This window comes from Serinus canaria, chromosome 1 (assembly GCF_022539315.1).
Source record: "Serinus canaria isolate serCan28SL12 chromosome 1, serCan2020, whole genome shotgun sequence".
Classification (NCBI taxonomy): domain Eukaryota; kingdom Metazoa; phylum Chordata; class Aves; order Passeriformes; family Fringillidae; genus Serinus; species Serinus canaria.
Window position 1 is genome coordinate 42,999,104 of NC_066313.1, and position 23,208 is coordinate 43,022,311.

The following is a 23,208-nucleotide window of genomic DNA, read 5'->3' on the forward strand; positions in this document are numbered from 1 at the left end:
TGCTTTCATGATTTGGAGAGGATTTGTCATTAAAAAGTCTAAGTTGGATTTTTGGACTGAGTTACACAGTCACTGGGGGAGAGACCACATAATTTTTTTTTCTTTAGGAGGAACATCTCAATTTTGGGGAAAAGAATGCTCTTAAACCCATTTGGAGCATCAGTTCTGATGTGGTTTCAAGCCATGCTGTCTTGCAGATATTGGTCACCATTTTTAACTAAAGCAGCAAAACTGCTTCTCCTGGTTCTGCTTCTTAATTTTGTTGAAATAATTTTAATGGAATTCTTTACACTGTAAAAACTCTTGTAAACTTTTAGGTAATGGCAGCTATTTGAAATATACCTGGCAACCTGTGGACAGCTGTAGCTGAAATTTCAGGACGCTTTCATTCACAGCTATGAAAGACTATATTATTGTCTCAAACTGGTGGGGGGGAGGGTTAGGTTGGACATTAGGGAGAAATTTTTCCACAGAAAGGGTAATTAGACATGGGAATGGGCTGCCCAGGGAGGTGCTGGAGTCACCATCCCTGGAGATGTTCAAGGAAAGACTGGATGTGGCACTCAGTGCCATGGTCTGGTTGGCATTTGGCCACAGATTAGACTCGATAATTCCAGAGTTCTTTTCCAACCTAATTGATTATGTGATTGCTTGTTCCTGTAAAGTACTGTTGTTTCAAGCAAGTAGGGAGCAGGTTAAAATATTTAAATTAGTAGACTATTTTAAAGAACCATATTTTACTTCTTATCTGACTCTTAATCTGATTTACATGAGAGCAAAACAATCTGACAATCACCTGAAATCTTATCAACCAATTTGGGAAGGTGAGCTGGTGAAAATCCTTATTTTTACTGAAGAAACATGAAATATAGTTGACTCCTGAAGTCTGCAGTGTTTGTGAAGGAGGGAGCTTGAGTGATCACTTGCTCATCCAGAGTTGAAAATTCTTTTCTGAGACTTGCCTAAATGGATGAGCTGCTAGGATTTCCTGAAAGAAGTCTTCTCTAATGTCTTAAAGGATGTGTCTGAGCTGCATGTAATTCCATAATATAGCAGCTAAGGAATTAAGGGATTAAAATTTATAACAACCGACCTTTTAAATAAAAAAGGAGGAGGAGGGATTTTAGTTGCTTTCACTTCTGTGCATCTCAGAGCTACTATCCTTGGCTTTTCAAGGGAACCCCAGGCTTTACGTTCAGAGGTAGCCACGTATTGATGTAACTGGTGTAGTTAGTGTTGGACCTCTTTGCAAATCATGGAAAGTACTTTCTGGTTTAGCAAGACCTGGATGTGCAGGTTTTTGAAGAGTCTGTGATCTCCTGCATGCTTGCTCTGTGGATGTGGGACTGGCTGTTTTTGGGCCAGAGCAGGCATGGCTCCTTCTATCAACAAGCCCACATTTCCCATTATTCTTTTCGTTCTGGTTGGTTTGGGTTTTTTTTAGTAACTTGCCTAGGTGCTGTTAGAATTTTGTTTGTGCAAGATTTTGGAGCTGCTAAGGTACTGTTTTGTCCTGTGAGGCTGTGTTTCTAACCCCCTGTGCTTCCTTCCTGGTAGCCCACAGAATCTGAACCAGAGGACAGACATGTTCTATCTGCAGCCAGAGTGCTCCGTGTCGGCAGAGAGCCCCATCTGGTACACTGCCACTTCCCTGGACCGCAACACTTTGGAAAATATGCTCGTACGGGTTCTTTTAGTAAAAGATATTTATGATAAAGACAATTATGAACTGGATGAAGACATAGATTAAAACAAACTTCCAAAAACTGTCAAGACAACAAACAGCATTAGATATAGTCATGCTGCTAGACCTTTACTATGGAAAACATTTCAAGTTTACCCTTTGTTTTATGAGTTTTGTAGCAGTGTGTACCCTCACCCGGGTATTACCATGTAAATAGTTTGTGAGTGAAAGTCTCCATTATTCTAAGTAGTGGTTTTAGGATACATAACAAACACATTTCAGATTCTTTTTTTTATTATTTATTTGATTAGGTATGTTTGTAACTTTTTACATTGCAAAATATGAATGAGAATGTGCCATGTGTAATTTTTTTTCCCCTCGTAGTAAGATACATCCATGTTGCACAACTCTGCTGTTGGAAGCTCCCTTGGAGGAGGCTCTTTTAATGGCTTCTTAAACCAGATGGTTGTGTATGGGTAGCACTACTAAAGTTTAGAACTTGCTGTGTCTTTCAGAATTTTTAAATGAATTGTAAACTAATAGGTTTTTTACTTTTTAGTTACTGAAGCCTTATAAGGTTATGTAGAGAGATTCCATCTTATGTACCAAAAATAGACAAAAGAGAATGCTGTCAATATTGGTGTACTGTAATGTGAATCTATTCTGGTGAAAACACTTTTTTGTTGCCCTTATTAAAACCTTAGTGTCCTTTCATTATTTGTGACTCTCTCTCAATTGCCCCTACAAATAAAATATATATGTAAAAATAAGTGAATATAAGCTTAGAGCATGTGGTCATCAAGACACGTATTTTGTAAAATGGAAAACTAAAACAAAAAGCCCCTCAAAAAAAAGAAAAAAGAAAAAAAAGAGATGTCTGATGACAATGCTGTATAATCCTTTTTTCATCTTTACTTTTCCAATCATAAATGCCAGTACCTCATATTAATGTAAATTTGTCCTTTGTAGCCTTATAGAAAGGGGTTCTGTGCCATATTATATGAAGTAATATGGTATGCTAAATTTTTAACTTGTTTGTCCTTGCATTGCTGTACTTAAATACAGTCAATACTTGACTATGGGTGGAAAGATTCTTTTAACTAATGCCTCCATTCAAAAGCCATATGAGATGTGAAGTTGCAACAAGTCGAAACATAATTTTTCTTGAAGAAAAATCCTTTCATTTGCTCTATATCCTTTCCTTGTGCTTACTTTACTTAAGTAGTCTGATTTCCAGATACATGTTTAACTGCTTAAGTTCTGTTACTTGCTCTTATTTAACTAATACAAACAATATGGTGGTTCAAGCAATGGTTTTGCTGTTGTACTGAAAAAAATGTAGTAGAGTATTCTACTATAAAGAACTCATAAGCTTAAGTCTCTCCTAAATGGCATTAATTATCTGTTGAGAGGAATCAGCTACTAAAGGAGAAACTTTCTATGTATATATATTACCACCTGAGGATTTATTTCTTGCAAGGGCTGCATGGCTTTTTCATTTTCCTTAGCTTAAAAGAATGCACATAAGGATGCATCTTTCTATATAGATAAATAAAGCTTCAGTTGCTTTGTTTTGTTAAACAAGTTCATTTAAATTTCTGCTATTCTGGTGTGTCTGTGAGTATGTATTAATTTTAGATATACCACTATTTCAAATGGAGATGGAAATGTACATGTTTAATTTTTCATTTCTTTCTGGTGGCGTTACCCTTCCTGTGAAATCAAGAAACACAACACAGCACCAGTGAGTAGATCACCAACAGCTTCAATGCACATTTCCCTCTGTGAGTGAATACTTAAGAACTTTGTTCATTAACACCTGTTTTTTTTCAAACAGCAGCCATAGAATATGCCCGTGATACATAAAAGGGATGAAATCAGGAACTGGAGTCATTGTTTTGTTCTGGTCTCTCCTGCTTTTTCAACACCTGACTTGAGCATAAGTTAAATTTACATATGGGGATCATTACTAATTACCTGTGTTCAATGAAATTTGAAATATTTTATTTAAACATAACTTTTAAGTGTTTTGATAAATAGCAGTAAGGGTCACTTGCAGCCCCTTCTCTATAGTTCAGACTTTGGGGACTTCAGCAGAGGTTTCAATTGCTCCCTGATTATAACTGTGTTTAATGACAAAAACACTTTTGCAAAACTGCAAACCTTTAATGTGAAGCTGAAAGTTAATGATATGTGTTGAGTGTTTTGTCTTCAGCAAGACTTTTAAATTCTTGTTCTCATAATCAGATTACAGCTATTTCTTAAATAGTAAGGTCAGTCTTTAGTATGGCATGTTGAACAATCTAGGCATTTTCAGCACCAGGAGGAAATAATTAATACTTCTTAAATTTTATCAGAAACCACATTATTGTTGTAAAATTCCTTCCATTTTCTACCCAAGATTCATCTGCCATCAGTAAAAATATCCAAGTTGGGTTTTGAAATAAACTTTTTTGCATATAGATCCATGTTGGAAATGTAAAGATGGTTGTTAAGAAAATAACTTTTATTCCAGAAGATGGAGCTATTCCATCATCAGCAATAATGTTTTTTGAGTGGTTCATGTGTTCAGATTGAACGTTGTAAACTGCAGAGATCTTGCAGTCAAGCCTGCATCATGGTTCGATGTATGCATTTTATTCCTAAATTTGAATGGTGATGCAAAATGCAATAAAATACCTTAGTTCTGCAAAAATAAAGATATGCAATTTTATAGTAATTAGGAGTTCAGGGCAAATCCTTGCTTTTTTTTTTTTTTTTCCTTTGGGAAAACTCTCAGCAGCTGGAGTAGAATAAGGTTGATGTCAAGGAATTACATGCTGTGCAGGACAAAATATGATGCTCTGTTCTACACAGACACACAGCTTTCAGGTAGTGATGTGTCTAAGAAACCTGCCCTCACTTTCCTCCTTAAGAGGGTTTGTAGTGTCACCCTGGCTGTTGAGGGCATCCCTGTGAGCTCTGGCAGAGAATACCTCAGAAATGCAGAGTGGGGACTACACCCCTCTGTCCACACACAGCCCTGCACTCCAGTCCTGGCAGGGTTTTCTTAACTTCTCCATTGGTGCCAACATGTGCTCTGCATCTCCTTGCTATCGGATCAAACTTTGAAAAATTCCAGGTGAAGTAGTGGCCATAAGACACTAAGAAAGTTAGATGGCAGCAGTAATAAAATCACATAGAAAATATAGTTCAGTGTGAGAAACAGTAAAAAATTCGTGCCATTTTCAGAAAATAAATTTATTTTGATAGTCATCTTTTTTATCTGTGACTGTGTTCAGTCAGTGAGAATCATGCAGCTTTTTGTAATTGGGGCACTAAGCACAAATTACAACAGTTGATTTTTATTGAACAAAAGGTTGTGGTTGTGAAATAGTTACAATATTAATTACCTTGAAAGCACTCTCAGTGGGACTCTACAGTGCAGCAAAATTTGTTTTCTTAGTATCTGTGACTGTCCTATGAGAGGCTGTGTAAATAGATGGGGAACACAGGAGAGGTGGTCCATAAACCTTGCAGTCCCACAAGGAGGGTGGCGTGTGAGTTGGAAGAGAAAAAGGCATGAGTAGTGGTAGGAAAACTCACCCCATACCCATTTTTGCTGACCTGTTTTGTTATGTAGGAGGGAGTTTTTCTGTTCTACCTTCCCCTTCTGTTACGCTTAGGAATGGCAGTTAAATATTTTAATTTCCAGTTTTTATTAACATCCACTCTTCAGTTAATTGCACTCATGTTGTGCATTATATAATACACATTATGTGCAGGACTGAGAATGTGGCAAAGGAAGTAGAGTGGGAGTTTAAGTTACTGAGATGTAAGAGGGTGTTTGGCCATCACAGGTGAAATGAGTCTCTGGATTATAATGCCAAAGGTCAGTTACGTTTTGGAAGCATTGAATTTGAAGTGTTGAAACCCAAAAGCCTCAGCACATGAGCCACAGCACTTGGGACCAGCATGTGATGGGGCCTGTGATGTGAAACTCAGGCTGGTGTTTTATATCTGTGACATGGGGAAACAGGATAGAAAAGGGTGACTGTGTCCACTTTGAACAACTACCAGAGTTTAAAAGTTGCAGGTTTAAGATGTACTTTCTGATGAGGCCTTCTGAGCTTTTGACACCTGTTACAACATCCTGCATAGCCTGGCTCAAAGCTTTTCAGCCATTGCTGCACACATGGTGGATGTGGAAAAGAGGTAGGTATGTATGTAAAAGGCTTTAGTCTGGCAAGTTTTATTTTCAGGAAATTGGTGTGTCAGTGTTTCCAAATACATATATCTAGAAAATTGTTTCCTCACCCAAGAACTGGTTATCTTTATGGAATAAGGCTACTGATGCAGCAGTCATGCATGACACATTTGCAAGTGCATAATTTGAGTAGGGAAGGATGCAGTTAACTCTGTACTGTGTCCCAGGTACTGGTGAGGCATTGCAGCACTTCTGCTGATTATTTCATGACGTGTTTTTCTGTCTCCAGTGTGCTTCCCCCCCCCACCCCCCTTCCTTTATTTGTGTTTGGTTTGGTTTTGTTTTGCTTGATGTGTGAAATGAAAGAAGAAAATCTCTGAAGATGACAGAGTTCTTGGAAAAATCCTTCAAGGACACCATCAGCCATTTCCTCTGTTGCTGGCAGGAGGATGTGAGAGGTGGCTACTGGCAAGGAGCCATAGAATAGCCCTCTTGTTTGTCATAGCTAGGAAGAGCCATGAATGCCCAGACTCTGCTGATCCCCTCATGAAGCATGGTTTTACCCATCCAAACCAATGTCAGTGCCAGTCCTGGAAACACTTCTGAGCAGAACAACTTCTGCAGATGTTCACAAAAACCAAATAGAGACAGAAAATGAGAAGATCAAACTCAACTTTGATTTCTTACTCAACTATGTTTTCAAATCCCAGTGATGTGAGTATGAATGAGGTGTGAACATGATCTGAGTTCTGCTTTCTCTGAGATGTGGCATTTCCTGGAGAGGTGGCACTTGCTGGGGGCATTTCTGGCTGCCACCCTGCCTTGGGGCAGGGGACAATATCAAGGCAAAGCTGCTGTTCACCTTCCTGACGTGAGAGCTGAAAGCTTCCTAGAATTGTTCCCCAGGTTTAAATCTTTACTTGGCCCAAATTACTGAGAGTTCGACAGAAGTACAGAAACTAAAAATGTGTGTCCCTCTGTCACTGGGTGCCTACAGCTGTGCAGGAGGTGAAAGCCTTGGAAGGCAAAGCCCATGGATGCCAAGCAGGAGTGGCAATAGGTTGGACTTGAAAGGTCTGGAAAGAGCAAAACCCAACATTAAATCAGCTCCTTCTTTGAGTTATGCCTTATGAGTTATCCTGGTTTCAGTTTGTATATAAATTTGTTTTGGTGGCTAGGTCTTTGCCCAGGCAGGAGCAGGCTGCTTTGGCTTCTCTCAGAAGAACTCAAGGATGGGTCTTCTGCCCACTACACGGAGAGCTGGGGTTATTAGCATCTTCTTCCTTTCTTTATGTATTTGTTGATTTATTTATTGAAATAATTGTTCCTGGTTCACAGTCACAGAAAAGAGAAGTGTTCAAAGCATTAGAGGGTTGTGTCATGTATGATGTGCTTAGGTATTTGTAAGTACCTACTCTTTTTTGTTTTTATACTAAAATTCTGGTTCATAAAACATGAAACCTTTGTTTCCTTTTAGGCACAGGAATAGGAACATCCTTGTCATCTGTGTAATTTAAACTGATGACATTTTATTTGTGCCAAAACACTGGAAATGCTTTACTGGTTTAAAATATAAACAATTATTTTATTTCTTAGTATGTTAGCTGAATAAGTCATGGAGATTGCTTCCAGTCATGAAGGTTATTTCTGCTTTCAGCACACATTATGCAAGGCAATATGTGTAGTATTTGCATTTCTAGTCTTTAATTAATGTTTTTTAAAATACCCTACTTGGAAATGAAGAGAGAGCTTTTCAGCTCAGGATAAATCTATGTCACTAAGACAAAGGAAGGGGCTCACCATCATAGCAAAATCATCAGCCTTGGCACCTCTGCAAAAAAACTAATTCCAAAAATCTTCCCTCCTCATTATATCTTAAAATATCTTCTGTTTGTCTTTTCTCCAGCCCCATATGTGACATCCACATTAGTATGCAGTAATTCTATTGTGGTAAAAAAAAGAATAACTACAGGAAGATTTATAATCTGATTTCTGTTAACTTAAGAAATAAAGCTTTTTTTTGTTCCTTTTTTCCCCCCTCTGATGAATTCTGGCTGTGTATCAGTGACCAACAGGGATTAAAGGTGAAAGCTGTAAAACATAGTAAATAAGGAAAGATAAGTTTGAAAGAGGACAGGAGGAAGAGCAGTCTTTGTCCCTAATGTCAGCTGACAGAACTGAAAAGGCCTTTGAATTCCCTACCAGTGTGTCCATTCAGTTCAGGTTGGTTGGAGGATAGCAGCCCAGGCACCTCTAGCAGTGGACAGACTTGTTCATACACATGTTCCTGTATCTTGGACAGCTCCTGCTGAAGCAGTGATCTCTGAGGACCTTCAGGCAAAAAGTATTTCTTATAACAAAATTCCACCTCATCCCCAGAGGGGCCATCCAACATGTATTTTGGAGTATTTTGAAAAAAATGTCCTCACCCTCAAGGGAGAATATTCTCATCTTTATCCTTGGTGTCTCGCCAAGATACAATGTGGTCTCTTCTCCAGCTTCAAGTGGAAAATCCCCAGAGTAAGGGAGGAGGAGGTTCAAAGTGACTCCTCACATCAACTGAATCTCTGGAGCCACAGGCCAGGGGTGAGATAAGTCTCAGTAGGTTGCCAGAACAAGTGAGAATTGTGTGCAATAGCAGGGATGGTGCTAATAATGCTGAGGTCATGTGTTTGATCTTTGTATGGGCCATTCACATAAGAGCTGGGCTCCATGATCCTTGTGGGTCCCTTCCAACTCAGAATGTTCTGTGATTCTGAAATTCCTTGGTGTCTCTGCAGTCACTTTAACCAGGGGCCAGATTTAGTGCTGCAGTTGTTGAACTTACTAAGGACCTGAGCACAGCAAAGGTGTGAAAAGGATTTCCTGGAGCAAGGCTGAACAATTTGGACTGCTTGAGCTCAGCAGGGAGGGAGTGAATAGCAAGGGATGTTAGAACAAACTGTTGAGCAAATGAAATAAAAATCAACAAGAAGAGCAGTGCCTCCTTCACAGTATTTTGTTACTGTGCAGAAATCCATTGGGATGGGATCTCAGAGAGGAGGAACACAAGTAAGTCTCCTATGTAAGGGTGGATGTATTTTTGCATCAGAATTTGTGCCATCACAGAAATATTGTATAGATTCTTTTTATTTTAAAATTAAAGAAAGTGACATTTTGTGTTTGTTTGTTTGTTTGTTTGTAGCAGCAAGTGTTCTGCCTCCTTCTACTCTTTCAGCAGCATCTTGGGACAGATTTCTGCAGGGCAGGGAGAAAAGAGCAAAAAGAGCCTCAGGGAAACAAGACTGTCTATGAGTTATTCTCTGCCTTCCCAAAGGCACAATTGTTACCAGCATAGGGAAGGAGGTGCCTGAGTTAAGGGGGAGTTGTGTCTTGCTGCTGTCCTCTTCTGAGATGAAAATCACCAGGAGGAAGGAGATTTTTCAGTGCTATTGTCATCCTCCACATACCAGAGAGGCGCTAACGGGGGCTGCATTTGGCCTGGTGGAGGAGGCTGGGGGCTGAGGTGCTGCTGCTGATGCCAGATGTGCCTGTCCTAGGAAACACCAGCCCAGTTTAGTGTTTGTTCTGGTGTTTGGCTGCTCCTTCTCACTAACAGAGTAATTCCCACATCCTGCTGGAAATGTCCCAGTTGCAGGGGGTGAAGCAGTGGCAGCTGCACCAGTCATGCCTGAGAACTCCTGATCTTCGTGCCTCTGGCAGAACCCTGCCAGCTCCTCTATCTGTGGTGTTCCTGGCACATCCCAGCAGTGCATGGGAGGGACAGGGAATTTGGCATAAGCTGGCTCATTTGAATGCAGCTCTGGAAACTGCTGGAACCTTTTTTTGTGTGATTCTCAACTTCCCAGGGGGAATCAGCATTCAGCTTCCCAAATTGTATCGTTTGGGAAATGCAGCTACCAGAGAGCATCCTAGGAAACCTTTAAGGGCTGGGGTTGCTTTTTCTTTGAAAAGGTTTTGAAGATGAGCATTTATAGCCCATAATTTCTGGTTCATGACAGTCGCTGCTGAACTGTTGCTAGAGGAATCAATAGATCCAAACTTCTCTCTCAGGCAGGTAACCAACACAGGAGTGAAGGCCTTTGAAACAGCTTTTCTGCTCTGGAAATCGAGACCGTGACTGTAGCAAGTCATGGTTTGGACTCTGTAAAAGGTCCTGTTGTTTCTCTGTCTGGGGTTAAGAAAGGTGAAGAACTGCCAGGGTCAAAGGGAGGACTTAACCCAGGACTTAACCCAAGATGCCCAGCAAGGTACCTGGTAATTGGGTCCAATTCAAGAAAACCCAAAGTTTTCATCAGGACAATATTTCAACTTCTGAGAAAAACCTTATTTAGGTACAGCAGGGAGATCAGGCACAGAAAACCAATCTTTTCATGCATCATTTTCAGCCCATGAGCAACTGGGTTTGTATCCATCTCTGGAATCCTCAGCACAGGAAAGGCATGGACCTGTTGAAGCAAACCCAGAGGAGAACTACAAAGATGCTCAGGGTTGGACCACTTCTCCTTTGAGGAAAGACTGAGAGAGCTGAGGTTGCTCAGACTGGAGAAGAGAAGGTTCTTAAGGAGAGTGTAAGGAGCCTTACCAGAAAGATGGGAACAATTTTTTTTAGCCTGTAGTGATAGGACAAGGAAAATGTTTTTAATTTAAGAGAGTAGATTCAGACTAGATATAAGGAAGGCTTTTTATGATGAGGGTGGTGAAACACAGGAACAGGTTACCCAGAGAGGTGGTTGGTAGCACATTGCTGAAAAGATTCACAGTCAGGTTAGGTGGGGCTCTGAGCAACCAAACTATTCCATGATTCTGTGATTCTAAGCAGTTTCTCCCACTGGGATCACAATTGTCAGTGAATTCTGAGCACTTAAAACACACCTGAGACAAATCAGCTTTTTTCTTTTAACAAAAAATAGTATTTTCAAATTAAGCATTTTGTGTAATAATGACATTTTCCCCCAATGCCAAACAGTATTTCTTAAACACAAAAATGCTGCATGTCTCCTAGCCTTTTTAAGCTGGATCACCTGCTGCTGAGAGGTCCTGAGTCAGAGGTGGCTGCAGGAAAGGAGAGCAGTGACAATGGCTTCCGTGAGCTTTGTACATAGATCTGCAGGCATAGTAGAGTGATTCTGTTTCTCAGTTACAGTATGAATTAAATCAGCTTTTTTCCCTGTAACAGGGAACATTAACACTGTTTGCTGTAGTCACCACCAGGTTTGACTTCCATATGTCTTGAGTTAGAAGTTTGTCTGTCATCTTCACAGAAGAAAGAATATATGTCAGCAGGCAGGTAGTTTATATAATGCTGCTCCACAATTTGTAGTACTTTTCATCATAATTTTCAGTTGTTCAGTGTTCCAAGTGAGGCAAGGCAGAGCACAGTGCAACCTTTGCTGTTTCTCACTGAGGAAAAAGAGCTTTAAAAGACAAATGATATATCAGAGCTTTTAGTAAAATAAATGCTCTTCCAACAGAAGACAATTGTTTGAAGTTTTTTTGACAGGGCTGGTGTTGCTGACAAGACGAGAGCCTTTTTATGCCATTGTGTGAGGTGTCTGGGAGGGTCACGTGGGCGCGCGCACGGCCAGCGCCCGACAAAGCCTGCAGAGCATCCCTGACACCCCTCACAATGAAAGCTTGGTGTAGCCACATTTTTGTGAACTCTCTGAAAACTCAGGAACATGGACAATGCAGCTCCCAGAGAGTTTCATCTTAAAGGGAAATGAGATGTAATAATTACATAGTGCTGTTAACAAGCAAGAGATTTCAAGAAAAAGACCAATTTCATTTAAGAATGATAGAGACAATGGTTATCTAATTTCAACTCTGTTACTTTCCTGAACTTTCTTTTCAGTGCTGCTGGTTTCCAGGCAGATTGATGTGCTATGATAAAGCAGGGCAAGGCAAAGCCAGTGGAACCAGATAAATTCAAACAAAAATATATGATTAAAAAGCAGTCGGAGGGTGGTGGGAATTTTACAGTGTACATTTTTCTTCCTAATTTGACAGACAAGAGAGAAATGAAGTGAGGCAGCAGAGCACTGCAGGAAGCCTGCTGCCACCCACATCCACCAAGCAGCAGTGATTTCATCACTGAATCCCTCAGCATGGAAGGAGAAGAGGTGTTGGGAGACCAAGTCCACTTGGAGACCATTGGGTGCATGGGGATCACTCCACCTCACGTGCACACCCAGCAGCCCAATGGAGCAGGTTATAGTCATGAAACCAACACAAATTCTCTACATTTCTCTTACATATTCATTACATCTCCTGAATACATCCATATGTGCTAATTATATCTGTGGAGTTATTTGCATACGAGTAGGGGTCTCTTGAGGGTGATTGGTGGTTGTTTGGGAACATCCCATTCCCTAAATTTCCTTTTCATAGTTCCAGATCTTCTAAAGAATCTTTTCTTCTTAAGTGTATCTCAAATATGTGGTCAGGTCATGATGTACTTTTCTTATCATTTTTTGCTTTGGCACACTATCTTTGTTTTCCAAGCTAAGTCCTCTGCCAGTACATACTAATCACTGATACAGGTAAATAAGGAAGCTGTAACTGGCACAGGACTTATTAGTCACAGATGTAGGGAGTTAATACAAAGCCACATTAATCTCTGGCATTTGTACTAAGCACTATATGGTACAAAAATAAGCATTAACCACAGATATAGGGATCAAACACTATTGTGCTAAAGTTTAAAGAGTTTTCCATCATCTTCCCCCACTGCTGCAGAAACTCCTTTTTAAAGAAATATAACTTGTTTGGTACCAGTGTCATGGAGGGTTGCTGGAGGATTATTCCTGTGTAGATGGCCATATCTCATCTGGTTGTTGTCACAGCCCATGTGAGCTTGAGTTTCCTCAGCTGGCCACACTGTGGCTTTTCTGCATGGCTGTGAGCAAACAAAATCAAAACCAGAAAATCAAAGTAACAAAATTCTCCTTGGTCACCTGGCTGCTACAGAGGATGAGGAGGTTGGATAGGACAGTAAGCACCTCCCTGTAAGTGCTGGAAATTATCATTTAACTCTTTAACTATTACTTCTGCTGAATAAATGCTGATTCAGTAGTAACATAGAACCAGTGAGGGATGGATTCTGGAAGAAACAGCAGATCTCTGTGGTAGCCAGCAAAAGGATGTGGGTTTGGTGGGCAGGTTCCTTTCCCACGGGAAGGGAACCTCTGCCAGCAGCAGGAATGGTCATGCTGATTCCCAGCAGACCCCATTCATGTGTTACCCTACGTGTGCTCCATGGCCCAGGTGGGAGCAAAGTGGGGCAGCACTGACTGCCCAAAGGGACTGGATCCAGGCAGGAGGAGAGCTGCGATGAAAGAGAACTGTGAAAACTGTGCAAGGGCAGCATAGCATCAGCCACTCTGGGAGATTAAAAGAGATCCACCATAAGGCAGTCCTGAAAAATGAACTTTAGAAGATATAATGAAAAATATGTTAAACAATGGGGAAAAAAGTCCCTGTCAGGTTAACCAGTCTCAGCAAAAATGAGCAGAGAAGACTTTGTTTAAATTTGAAAACCTGAGCAATGACCCCCATGGGAGATGTAAAATACTTTGGACCGTGGGATGTCTCGTGTGGTTTTTCTGTGCTCAAAGGGAGTTTGTACACAACATTTTTTGAGGGCTATGAGAGATTCGGGGAAAGCATAAACCTACCTTGCTTTTGCCAAGTGAAGAAGAGGCCACTAGGACAGACTATCTCTTCATTTCAGAAGAAAACAGGAGCAATTGAGAGAGGAGCAGTAGGCTGTTGAGTGGGGTTTTAAAATTAAGAAGATGAAGTTCTGTGATTCAGATAGATTGGGATTTTTTCCCCTCAGGAAGGGGAACTGCCATTTGGTGGACACTGGCCATCACTGAGCCCCTGAATTTCAGCAAAGCTGGAGAAGATTTGGTTCAGCAGAGTAGTTAAACTGGCTGAGCCAGAGGTGTGGCTCAGAAAGGGGCAGATGGATGCCCAGAAGCAGGGTGCAAGGGCAGGGGGATGTTTGCTGCCTCAACACTGTGCCACACCAGGTACTCAGCCTACCTGCTGCTGTAAGGCTATTCTAAATATGCTAAATAAAAAAAATCAAGACAAAATCCCCAGCCCTGAGGCACCAGGAAAACAGTGCCCACAGTGCCCCAAGCCAGCCCCATCTCAAGCAGGCTTGCCATGGAGAGGGTGGGTATCAGAGCCCATAGCAAAGCAGTGTGGATATGACAAATAATGATAACTAAGTGAAAGTTGCAGAGAAGCAGAAATGTCGAAGCTAAACCTCAGGCTGGGATCTCTTTTGAGCTTGGGCTTCCTCACCGTATTTCCATCTGTGAGCTCTTGGTGCAACACAAGGCTAATAGGCTGTGGCACCACTCCTGTGGGCTGGAGGTGAAATCCTTCCCTGTCCCACAGCAGGGAGAGCTGCCTGCCCTCCAGCAGCAGCAGCAGCAGCCTCCCTGCCCCTCTGCCCTCCCCAGGAGCCCTCAGCACACACCTGCCACGGTTCAGCTCTGGCAAAACTGTTTTCTCAGCTTCAGACAGCACCTCCCTACCTTTTATTTTCATGTTGGTTTGATATGTTGATCTCTTGTAAGACAGCAAAAAGAAAGAGCTAAACCAAGAAAGGTCTGGTTTGGTTGTTCATATCACTCAATAAAGACATGACAAGTATTTGCATGTTCGTCTGTAACAAAATTGACCCACAAGGGTGCATTTTTGCTTTATTATATCTTGATTTGTTTCCTCAGCTGTACATCAATGCTGCATCACCTATTGCAAACCTAGACAGAAAGATCTAATGTGAAACCTTCAACCTTTTGATATTTATCCTCATCATACTTTACTGGTGTGCCAAGAACAAAAATAAACTGCTAAAGAGTGATAGTGCATAAAGCATGAAGCTGATACTGTATTAAATCAGGTTGTCTTCAGTGGTGTCCTGTAGTTCTGTGAAAGAAAGTTCTTGCTCACTGGTTTATCTGGTCACTTTATTTTAAACACATCAGGACTTTTTTTTTGGAAGGTGGAGATTTCTATCGAGCGGCGTTGGCCAGACTCCAGATTTCTTCTATTCATCAAGAGCTATAACAGCACTGAACACATAGCTGGGAGTGTGAAAGCAATGGTAACCCCTGCATTTTTGTTTCTGTTCAGCCTCTTGTCCTTTTAGACAGCATAATAGAAGTGCTGCAGTAAGCAGGGTCAAGTAGGATATGCCAGTGAGAAATGTTAAAATGAGACTATAGGCTGCGATTATGGGCTCTAATGTGCCATGAATCCTTTTTAATCACATGATATGAACTAATGTCACCATTTATTATAAAACAACAAAGTGTTCAGCTACAGGAGGGATAGAATGGATGACAACTGCATTTTTCAGTGTTTTGTTTAAGCAAGTACAGTGTGATCTTTTTAGATAACTAGGAAAAAGTGAAGTTAAAATAAGTGCAAGTATTTCCAGATGGTTTTGGTTAAAAAAAGTGTCTTTTCAGGACATGAAGATTTATTCCCTGAAAGGGGATATGCCCTCAGTATCCACCAGCTTCTCTGAGCTCAAGTGAAAACTAAACTTGGTTATTATGCTAAAGAAAATTTAAAAGTTAATTCAAGATGTGTTTTTAAAAAATATAAGTACAAAAAATTAACTTCGGTTCTGTTCTAAAATGATTTCTAATGGTTATTTAAACATAATGGTTTTAAGCTATAGACTTTGTTTCATGCCAAAACATCAGAGGAAAAGTCTGAAAATACTGCCAATTTTGACACATCTTCAATTGTCCATCCCATATTCTAGGTGCATATGTTACAAAATATTTCTGGTGTTCAAGACAGCCAAAAAGAATTGTACCTGAAGAGAGCATGGTGAGGCATTCCAGGGCCTTGTCATCACTCAGAGATCATGGTTACATGGTTACCAAAGTGGAGGCCAGTTTGCTCAGCCACCTCAGATCTTTTGCTCCAGATCACAGGCCTGGTTTGCTGAACGTATCCTGCTTTGCATGACTAATTCAGTTATTTCTTCCCTGGTTTTCATAGGACCAGGAAAGGTCAGTAGCTCCTGGCAGGGGGTAGTGGGACTATCAGTGGGAAGCACTCAACTCAAATACTCAGCTGCCAGGTAAACTTCTTTGGTAATAAAACTGGGGGCAGCATCTCTCTGGATGGCCTTTCAAACTGTTGGGAAGTCCTGACTGGAAGCACAAAAGCATTGCTATGATTTTCTCTGCCTTCTGCCACCCTAAACCATGCTGTCACACCTCCCCTCTGCACGGCACAGCCCTGATTCCTCAGCTTTCTGGAGCAGGAATCTGCACTGCTCACCTCCTCACCCTGCTCCCAAATAATCAGGATTTGACTGAATGTTGCTATAAAGCTACTGATTGTCCCCAAGACTGGCCTCCCATGACCCTGTGTTTCACTGGAACCTCAGCACCAGGACATTACTGGTTTCACAGGTTTAAAGTGCATTGATTAAGACAAAAAGTGGCAAAAAAAATCTTTGTGACTTGTACTGTAAAATGGTTTTGTAAGAAATGGTTTAGAAGTATATGAACCAGGAGAATTAAGTTCGGAAGAGGTGTACCATGGTGCAGTGTCTTGTGGGGAACAACACTGCAGTGACAAAGTGCAAGAGTTTCTTCCATTTCCAGAGCTTCAGGTTCATAAATAAGAACATATCACCATTCCTGCGCTAACCTTTCTTGCATGTGACTACATTTTTGGTTTGTGAAAGAAAGCTCTGCCTGTTGTCTGGCTTTGCTGTTACAAGATCTTTGCTGATAGATGATATAAGCATTGTCAGAGATTTGTTCTGTTACACCACAGGGTCACAGAAAGGTTTGAAGTGACCTCCAGAGACCACCTGGTTCAACCCCCTCCTCCAGCAGGGCCACCTAGAACTGCTTGCCCAAAACCATGCCCAGATGACTGTGGAGAATCTCCACCTGATGGAAACTTCATAACCCCTCTCAGCAGCCTGAGTCAGTGCTCCATCACCCTCACAGTAAAAAAAAAGTGTTTCCTAATGTTCAGAGAAAACTTCCTGTGTTTCAATTTGTGCCTGTTGCCTCTTTTGTTCCTGGGAAGACTCTGGCTCCATCTGCTTTGTACTTTCCCTTATTTGATAAAACCCCTTAGAGCCTTCTCCAGGCAGAGAAGTCCCAGCTCTCTCAGCCTTCCCTCCCAGAAGAGATGCTTCCATCCCTTCATCATCTTTGTGGCCCCTTGTTGGACTTTCTCCAGTACCTGCATGTCTCTCTCATGTCTCACTGGGGTGCCCAGCACTGGACTCAGCACTCCAGGTGTGAGTGTAGGGAAAGGATCCCCTCCTGTGACCTGCTGGCAGTGCAGCCCAGAATTATCCCTTGCTGCTCCACTGCTGGCTCCTGTTCAACCTGCTGTCTACCAGCATCCCCAGGTCTTTTTCTCCCAAACTGCTTTCCAGCTCTCTGGTCCCCAGTGAATGCTGGCACCTGGGCTTGTCCCTCCCCAGCTCCAGTACTTGGCACTTCTTCTTGTTGAACTTCAGGAGGTTCTTGCTGGCCTGTTTCTCCAGCCTGTCAAGGTTCCTCTGGATGGCAGAAAGACCAGAGGTTTATCAGCCACTTCTCCAGTTTGGTGTAATCTGCAAACCTGAGAGTACACTCTGCTCCACCATGCAGATCACTAATGAAGTGTTAAGAAGGTGCACCCTGCTGTTGTTCTCTGGGTCACACCATGTTATTTCCCTCCAGCTAGATTTTCTCCCACTTGTCACCACCCTCTGGGTCCAGCCAGAGCAGGTCAGGCAATTTTCCATCCACCTCACTGTCTGCAGATCCAGACAGTGTTGGAAACCTTACCAAAGTCTAGAGAGGCAACATCCACTGCTGTGTGCCCCTCCTAACAAGCCACTCATTTCATCACAGAAGTTTGTCAAGTGGTCAAACACTACTTCCCCTTGAAGCTATGATCTTTTGGTTGCAGCAGGCAAGGTGGACAGACATCCTCAGAAGGTTTTCTTTCTTCTTTCTCACATGCACCTGCTAACTCTTGCTATTCCAAAACTGTTGAAGAGCTATAAATAAACCAAATCATACCAGAGCATAACTGGGTGTTCTGCAGCACTGTCTTTATTGTTAAGTGAAGTATAAGACTGACAAAGTCAGTCCTAATTATGAGTAATACCGCTGCACCTCAGCATCCTCTCACATTCAAGCTTTACAAATGCACATTAAGAGAATTATAAAGTTCAGGCTTTTCTAATAGGAGAAATCAGGACAAAACAGGAGAGTGAAAAGGAAAGAAAAAAGCAGTAATTCTGCAGTGAAAGACAGTGAATTGCTCAGCTCAGGTTGAACAGGGAGCCAGCAGCAAAGCTGGAGCCTAAACCCATGTCTGAGCCTTTCTCTAGTTCCACAACTATAAAATCATTCTTTTGTTGATTAAATATGGAAAATTTCCTCGAAGTTCTTGATGTCTTTTATGCTGACTACCATCAAATACTTTTAAGAACACTTATCATATACTTTAAAGAGTATATTTACAAAGTTTGCAACTAATTAACATTCATGTGTGCCAGAATTCACAGAGGAAATCATTATGTCAAGTTAGCATATGAAATCTCTGAAATCCAAGAGAGCTACGGTCTTCCCTGGAGACAGGAAAGTGCAGGCAGGATGTCTATGGTGAAACAGGAATTACAAAGAAGATGGACATGGATCTGGCTGCACATCAGAAAATCTGTAGCTCTGCAGCCAGGAAATATGATTCACATGTCAGCTATGTATCATTTGCCTTTTTCATATGGGCTTTTTCTTGATGGAGATCCCTTTCTACCATTATTTCATCAATGCCTGGCAAGAGCATGGTGCAAGATTCTGTGCTTGAGGGACAAGCCTGCAAAAAGCATGGATGGAATGAAGAATGTGGCTGCAGATTGCTGTGCCCACAGTACTTTCTCTGCTTCATCGATTTCTGCCTCCTTCATAGTGATGACAGCAACAGGAGTTCAAAAGATGGCTTCAGATCAGAAACATTTACACACAACTCTGCTACAAGGAAAGGGAAATTAAGGTCAACAAGAAAGGAATACTACTCTGTGTTCCCAGAAATCACGTCCACAGTTTCCCATATCCTGGAGTTACATGATTTACTGCTGAACTAAAGACAATACTGCTAGAACATTGCAATACAGTGTCCCATCTAAATGGTCAACATGGAAATTTTTTTGTGTTTGAAAACACAGATTTGGAAAGGCCTAAAGAAGCTAAAGGGAAGATCAGACGGGGGCAAAAAAAATTCTCTGAACAACTCAAAGTTAGAGCAGAACAACAGATTGTTCTTCATTGGGTAATCAGTGTGCAACATTTTATTCCTGCAAAGTTCCCAGGTGAATTAATGACCAAGGCAAGGTGTTGCCCTCTGAAGCTGGAGGATGGGAAATGTCAGAGGACACCTGGTGATTTATCCTCATTACCTCCTCAAGAGCAAAAATTTTGTTTTACACATGATTAGAACTTTACAAACCCAGATACTCCATGGGGAACTAAAAAGGGCTGCCTTGATCACTCAGCAGTTGGCACCCTTTTGCCTCAGCACAGGGTTCTCTGTCAGAGAAAAGCACTTACTGCTCTGTGGGTAGCTTCACATGACGTCCTTACAGTGACCATGGCCTTCACATCCAGCTGGCTTGCTCTTGGCAGCTCTGTTCTGCTGATGTTGGGTGGGGGCACTGTGTGATATCAGTGTCTTTGAAACCTCTGACCTTTGCACAACAGGGATTAACAAAAGCAGTGTGAACAGTTTAAGTGGCAGGAATGATGCCTGTAGAGCCTCATAACTAAGGCAAAGCGCTAAAACTGCAATCACTCCATAACAAGCAAACAAACGAGCCAGAAAAGTGAATTATTTATTCATTAAATATGGCCTTGGAAAAGGATTGCTCCTATTTCTCTCAAAGGATACCCTTTAAGAGAGCTGGGTGGGTTTCCTGCCCATGGCTCACCAACCCTGGGAAACCCCTGATATCTCTGCCCTAGGTTAGGAAAGCACTTGCCAGAGGAAAAGAGGGGAGAAATGAAGAGTTTGTGATGGCCTGGGGAATCAGAGGACCAAGGAGTAAATTACTGTATGGAAATCTCCCTGTCTCCCTTTGGCTGCTGGATGAGCCTGATTGAATGGGGTGGACCAGCTGAGTGCCAACCAGGGGGCAACTTTGGCAAGCAGTGCTGGATGGGATGTGTTCCACCCTTCACACAGGAATTTGGGCTATAGGAGTAAGACAGACACCTGAGGACCAGACTTTCATATCTTTGTGCCTGAAACAGGTTTGTCTAGTGTAGCTGGGCCTTTTGAAAGCTACTTGCCATCCCCCAGTCCAGTCATGCTCTGCATTTGATGAACTGCTCTGGGCTTTACTGTCAGCTATTCCTGGACTTCTGAGTGAGCCCTTTGGGAGCCAGAGCAGATGTGATCAACTCTCTGGGGAGGCAGGAGTAAAGCACACGGAATTTCCAGGAAAGGGGTTACTATTGTTCCTTGCCATTTTCTGAGAGAAGTGGCAGCCTAGCAGCCCATATGGGACTATAGACACACAAAACCCTAAATATCAGATAGATATTATGGTATTTCTGAGATGTGAAAAGAAGAACAACACAGACTTATTCTTTGTGTACATGGAAAAGCCAGGCAGGACCAGAACTAGAGAGAATAATTACTTTTCCCAGTACAGGAAAGTTTGTTCAGGCCTCCAGCAGGAAGGTTCTTCTGAAATTCAGAATAATTCTTTATTTTCTTGGCAATGTGAATACATACAAAGCATGAGAAACAACGGAAGAAATCAAGAGTGTGGAAACATATCTTTTGGCTGTATTTTAAAAGCAGCTTTACTGCTTTGGCATATAACTTTTCAGTTTGCTCCCAGTTTTGCAGAAATGTGAGAAAGCCTTTAAGACTTCTGGATCAATCTGGAAAGCTATTTTCCATCTTAAAGATAATTCACCAATGTCTGCTAACCCTGTTCCACACTTGGCTACTGGGACAGTGTTCCACACATGCCTTCTTCATGCTTATATCCCATTTTGGAACTTCCTATAAGGGAGCATCTGGGGGGGAGGGGGGTGTTATAATTTTAGAAAGACCTTGCAGATGCCTGGATTTTCAAACACACAGGACATGCAGATAATTTGTGAAAAAAGAAACAGAAACAGGGACTTTGCATCTCACACATTTTTGCCATGTTGAGTCATTTCACACTAAATTAATTCTTCCTGAAATTATCTGGCTTTGTGTGGTTTATACAAATAAAAATCTTGCAAATTTAATTGAAGCTCAAATACTACTAGCAGATGAAGTTTTTCTCTTGGTTTTTTTTTTCTTTTGTTTTTTCTTTTTCTTTGCTTAAGCACACCTAGTGGTATCAATAATAAAATCTCTGAGAGAGTGGATCCCCCACAAAAGCTTAATAGATTATTAAATTAAAAAAATTGTTGATCATGGCAGGGCTGGAGACTCAGTTGCCTGCTTGCAATATTCTGACTCTCTTTTCTTACCAGAGGGTCATCTTTTTCTGAGTGGGGGTTGTTGAAGTGACTCTGAGGTGCCTCTACTTAGGCTGGGGCAGGATGGAGAAACCTTACAACAGCTCTGTGAGGCCTCGTGTGCTTTGTCAAGCAAAAATTAATTTAGGGACTTGTTTGGGGATTTTCATAGAGTGTATTAAAAAAAAAAAAAAAAAACAGAAAAAAGCCAACTGAGAAGTTGAAATATACCAACAGTTTAGAAAAAGGAGACCAGATTTATTTTCACTGAAAACCCTTGTGGATTGTAGTTTTCTTTTATTCGTCACTTATTTTCTCTGAGACACTCAGAACTTGTTCCATCTTAAAGTATCTTCCTGGCAGCAGATATCCTGTGTACAGACTATGAACAAAAAGATTGTGGTATTGATGTTTCAGTAAATCAGTCCAAATGTCCAAATGCCAGGACAGCCAGTGCTAATTGCCCTAATGATGTTGTTTGCTTTGTCTCTAGCAGTTTTCGACATTTATTTTGCAACCTGCCTGAGGCCGGCGTAGTAAACACAATAGTGTTAAATGAGATCTAGGCATGAAAATGATAAAATGGTACAACATCCTAATTTTTATCTCATTTGAATAATTTTTTATTTTCTCCAAAAGTGAAGCTGAAACAAACAGCTCCTTTTCTGGGCAGTAGCCACAACATAACTTCCAAACCTCCTGTGCTGCCATCCAACTTGTCATCTGTTCTGTCTTTATATCTCTCATCGTTGCATCTTTTCAGTGCTTTGCATCTCTTGGTCTTTGCATTATTCATCCTTGCATCCCTCAGCCTCTCTTGGTGCTCTAGTTTAACATCAGCCTGTAGCTGCAGCACACCAGTCAGATCTGTGCAGGATCTACTGCTAATTTCTTCTGGGACAAATCATCTCCAACCCCCTCTGTGTGGCACAGCATCAAAGGAAACATATTTTGCCATCTGAATCCAATGCCAAAATAACTTCCCAACAAGATACTAAAACATTTCAGCTCTCTTTATATTAACCATTTTCCCTCTAGTGTTCTGTCAAAGCTGAAAGTTGCTGTCTGCTGGGAACAGCCATTTGATGATGCTCAAGTCTTCTTCAACAGACCAGAGGCATCCTCTTCCACCCACACCAGCTCAGAGTACTTCCTCTCAAGGGCCAGCATAAGAGAGGAGGGTGAGTGAAGGACTGAGTGTTGCTGCACTTTCAGTGCTTGACCTCATTGCTAGTGCTGTCAACAAGCTGTCAACATCTGCTCAGGACTGGGGAGATGAACAGCTGGGCACCATTTCTGTTGCTGCAGGCTAGACAGAGTCACCTCCGCAGCCCAGAGGTGCCAGTCCCCCAGTGCCATCCTGTCCCAGGTCTAGTTCTTGCCCAAGACTACTCCAAAGCACTTGTTTTCCACTTTCTGCGATCCTCCAAAACCAGATGACCATCTGCAATTGCTTTCTGAAACTGACTGTAGGAATCTTTCCCACTGAAAGATTCTGGGACAGTGTTAATAGGATCTAAAAGACAGGCTAAGAATGCAGGATCAATTAAACATTATAAAAATAGTTGTATTGATCTTGAAATACATTTTCAGCAGTAATCCCCTCAGACATGACCATAAGCTCCTTTTGCCTGTGTTAGTTGTCCCAGTTTCATGAAGCCATTGTGCTTGGATTTTGTGTCAGACATAGATAGGGATTCCTCAAAAATAAGGCCTCCCTTCTTGACAAATCCAGGTCTTTCAAAATGTGGGAAGTTTCTTGCTGTTTTCTGGTGCATGAAATAATAGTTAAGACAGATAACCAGTAACACGCTGAGTTT

At 41.6% G+C, this 23,208-nt stretch overlaps 1 protein-coding gene across 11 annotated transcripts in view; it reads left to right on the forward strand.

The window, feature by feature from the left end:
* Nucleotides 1-9,027, forward strand: part of ZMYM2 (zinc finger MYM-type containing 2) — a 93,037-nt gene extending 84,010 nt beyond the window's left edge. For all 11 annotated transcript variants that reach the window (XM_050970434.1, XM_050970426.1, XM_050970464.1 and 8 more), the window contains one exon: nucleotides 1,558-9,027. In XM_050970434.1, the coding sequence (XP_050826391.1) occupies nucleotides 1,558-1,750 (193 nt within the window). In that variant the 3' untranslated portion in view covers nucleotides 1,751-9,027. The remainder of the gene's footprint in view (nucleotides 1-1,557) is intronic.
* Nucleotides 9,028-23,208: the final 14,181 nt, after the last annotated feature.